The sequence below is a fragment of the Micropterus dolomieu genome, linkage group LG19 (assembly GCF_021292245.1).
Source record: "Micropterus dolomieu isolate WLL.071019.BEF.003 ecotype Adirondacks linkage group LG19, ASM2129224v1, whole genome shotgun sequence".
Taxonomy (NCBI): Eukaryota; Metazoa; Chordata; class Actinopteri; order Centrarchiformes; family Centrarchidae; genus Micropterus; species Micropterus dolomieu.
Genome location: NC_060168.1, coordinates 16,425,737 through 16,428,882, shown reverse-complemented (window position 1 = coordinate 16,428,882; position 3,146 = coordinate 16,425,737). Strand labels below are relative to the sequence as shown.

The 3,146-nt window shown below is 39.5% G+C and overlaps 2 protein-coding genes across 3 annotated transcripts in view; both read right to left on the bottom strand.

The window, feature by feature from the left end:
- Positions 1-3,146, bottom strand: part of LOC123957482 (protocadherin alpha-3-like) — a 5,516-nt gene that overhangs the window by 329 nt on the left and 2,041 nt on the right. Inside the window, exons 2-3 of one of the 2 annotated variants that reach the window (XM_046030317.1) lie at positions 2,652-3,142; positions 1,348-1,521 (exon numbers count right to left, since the gene is read on the bottom strand). In XM_046030317.1, coding sequence (XP_045886273.1) covers positions 1,471-1,521; positions 2,652-3,142 — 542 coding nt within the window. In that variant the 3' untranslated portion in view covers positions 1,348-1,470. Of the gene's footprint in view, positions 1-1,347; positions 1,522-2,651; positions 3,143-3,146 lie in introns of those variants that run through there. The other variant, XM_046030316.1, reaches the window with a different exon arrangement.
- LOC123958106 (protocadherin alpha-8-like) lies at positions 3-1,439 on the bottom strand (the record flags this gene model as incomplete). The annotated part of the gene is made up of 1 exon (XM_046031323.1): positions 3-1,439. A coding segment is annotated over exon 1 (1,437 nt), but the record flags the coding sequence as incomplete, so codon positions are not given.

The window sequence follows — 3,146 nt, the reverse complement described above, 5'->3', positions numbered from 1 at the left end:
GCTCCTGGGTTGTTACCCTCAGTGACATAGAAAGTATAGGGACTCAGTGAAAACTCTGGACTGTTGTCATTCACATCTGACACCACAACGCTTATTGTCTTTTCAGATGACAGTGACGGCTGACCAGCGTCTTTTGCAAATACTGTTATGATATATTGTGACTGTTTCTCTCTGTCCAGAGTGGATTTGGTGACTAATGAATACATTTTGTCCTGTAAGGATGGTGATAAAGCAAAAGGAACATCCTCATCTATGGAGCAAATAACTTTTCCATTCAGACCAGAGTCCAAATCATTTACACTGATAAGGGCAACTGTAGTTCCTGGTCTGGAATCTTCAGGGATGGAGCTTGAAAATGAGGTAACTTCAATCTCAGGTGCGTTATCATTAACATCAACTATCCTGATAATTACGCTTTTTTCTGTAGCCAAAGGAGCGAGAGCTTTATCAGATGCTCGAATTTCAATTTCATATCTGTCTTTATCCTCATAGTCTATTAAACCTTTGACAATTATTTCACCCGTTGATTGATTTATATCAAATAGCTTTAATAACCTTTTATTCATACTGTTGGTAAATGAATAAACTACTTCTCCATTCGGTCCTTCATCTAAATCAGTTGCATTTACTTGTATAACTGTTGTACCAACTGGAGCATTTTCATTGAGCATCACAGAATAAACATCTTGCGTGAAAATAGGGGCGTTATCATTAATATCCAAAACATTGACTAAAATATCAATATCGCCAGATTTCGGAGGTTTCCCTCCATCCAGTGCAGTCAGCACTAATGAGTGACTTTCCGCAGATTCCCTATCTAAAGATTTTTGAACAACCAATATCGGTATTTTACCATCGTCCCCTTTATCCTTAACCTCCAAACGGAAATGATCGTTGTGGCTCAGTTTGTAGTGTTGCACTGAAAAATGACCACTGTCTTGATCACGCGAGGCTTTTAGCTGAATACGTACTCCGGGTAACACGGATTCTGAAATCTCCAACGTTGTCTCTTCCTCTGGGAAAGTGGGAGAATTGTCATTTATATCCAGCACTTCCACGCCTACATAGTGTACCTCAAGTGGGTTTTCTAGCACGGTTTTCAGATTTATTAAACACGTACTGCTCTGCGCGCACACCTCTTCTCTGTCAATCTTTCGGCTCACATACAGGATGCCATCGTTTTGATTTACATGGAAAAGGGGATCCGCGTTACCAGAAACAATCCGATACTTCCTGTCTTTCAGTGTGCTTTTATCTAATCCCAGATCTTTTGCGATATTTGCAACCACAGTTCCTTCGTTAACTTCCTCAGAAATGGAATATTTTAGTTGCGCTGAGGCAACGCTCCACAAAAGCAAAGCAGCCACGCAGCCCAACAAACATCCTCTCGCCCTTCCTGGCTCGTACCTTCTTTGTTCCATGGTTAAACCCGAAATCATCAGTAATCATTCACAAAAAACGACAGCTGCGTTATAATGACAAAATCCAACTCTTCCATGTGTGAAAATATTGATCCTCTTCCTACAGTAACAGACACGAGGGCACATAGAATATTTCCAAATGCAGCAGAAAGCTCAGACACGACTGTGTTAACATCGAACAGAGGAAGCTAAGAAGAGGTGGAACCAAAATCCACTGACGACAAGCACATGTGATGCTGACTGTTTCTATTACACTGACACCATGCGATCTAAATGTTTACTGCAGAAAATAAAATTTTAAAAAAAAGTTGCGCTTTAGCTGAATGGTAGATTTTTGTGGTTTTTTAAATTTCGAAATAGTGCACCAATAGGCAAGTGGAGGAAAATAGATTATGTTGCAGCTCACTTTCAAAACAAAACCTCATTCCAATAAAGATATAGATCAAAGCTTCTCAAAATGTGGAGAAGATACTACGCAACACGTGACAATACATTTATATTATAAAAGCAAGTCATAGAAATTAAAACAGATTATGTCAGTGAGTGGTTTGAAATATTGTCTACAATTAATAAACACACATTGGGAAAACAGAGATCTCACGTTCTGCACCATGTACACCGATCACAACCATACTTCTGTCCAACTACATATGGTGATAGTATTATCATTATTATTGAAGTTTATCTGTTAACAATGCAGTGTTTTTTCCAAAGCTGCCATACTGGCCCACTGCATTTTCATAAGGTTCTCATTAGCCTATGTGTTGCCTTTAGCTGAATACGGTGTGGGTAGTAAAGGCGTGCTAATGAAGCGCTCTTGTGTATCTAAACTTTATCAGTTCTCGTTTCCTTAAGACATGATTCACCTAATCAAATTACGCACGATTAACATTGACTTAATGGTCAGTTACATCGAGTTAAAACTATTGCGCAAGTGTAAAATAGAGAAGAAGGGGAAAGATCGGTAGAGACAGAAAGTAAATAAAATCGTTAAATAAACGACGTAAATATGAGGGGCAAAAGTAAGCATATTAATTGGACTTCTCAAATAATTGACCAAAATAAGCGATTTACAATTAAGATTTAAAATCATCTTTCACTGATCTTGCCATTCTTGCACAGGTTCACTTGTAAGAAACTGAGTCATTGATAAGACAGCAGACATGCCACAACTTTTATATAAAAATAACAATTATGTAGTTGAAAAAAAACTTTTTATGAATGTCTTACCTCTCCAGATCCCCTCCTCCTGTCAGGGAGCACTAGTGTATTCGCGTGGCTGCCCGGGACTATAGTAGATCCTATACTCATTCTGGGTCCAACTAACATGTACCGTTTCTCTCCAGATCTGTACTGGATGCTGTGGCACAGTGTCCCGTCATAATTAGTCTCTTGCAGATATTTAGAAGTGTAGTCTGTGGTTTTGGAGCACTGCATTGCAATCAGCACGATGATACTGATGAGAAAAAGTACAGAAACTGAGCCCAAAGTTATCATCAGATAAAAAGTCACATCGGTCCCCTCCTCATCTTTGGCTGAACTTTTAACATCAGAAGCTGCAAAAGCCTCTTTGGGCTCCACAAGTTTGACCACCACAGTAGCTGTTGCTGAGAGCGACACGTTCCCATTGTCTTTGACCAGTATGAGCAGTTTGTGCTCAGCCTCGTCTGTCTCTGTGAAGGAGCGAAGTGTTCTGATCTGTCCTGTATAGCGGTCCAAACCAAA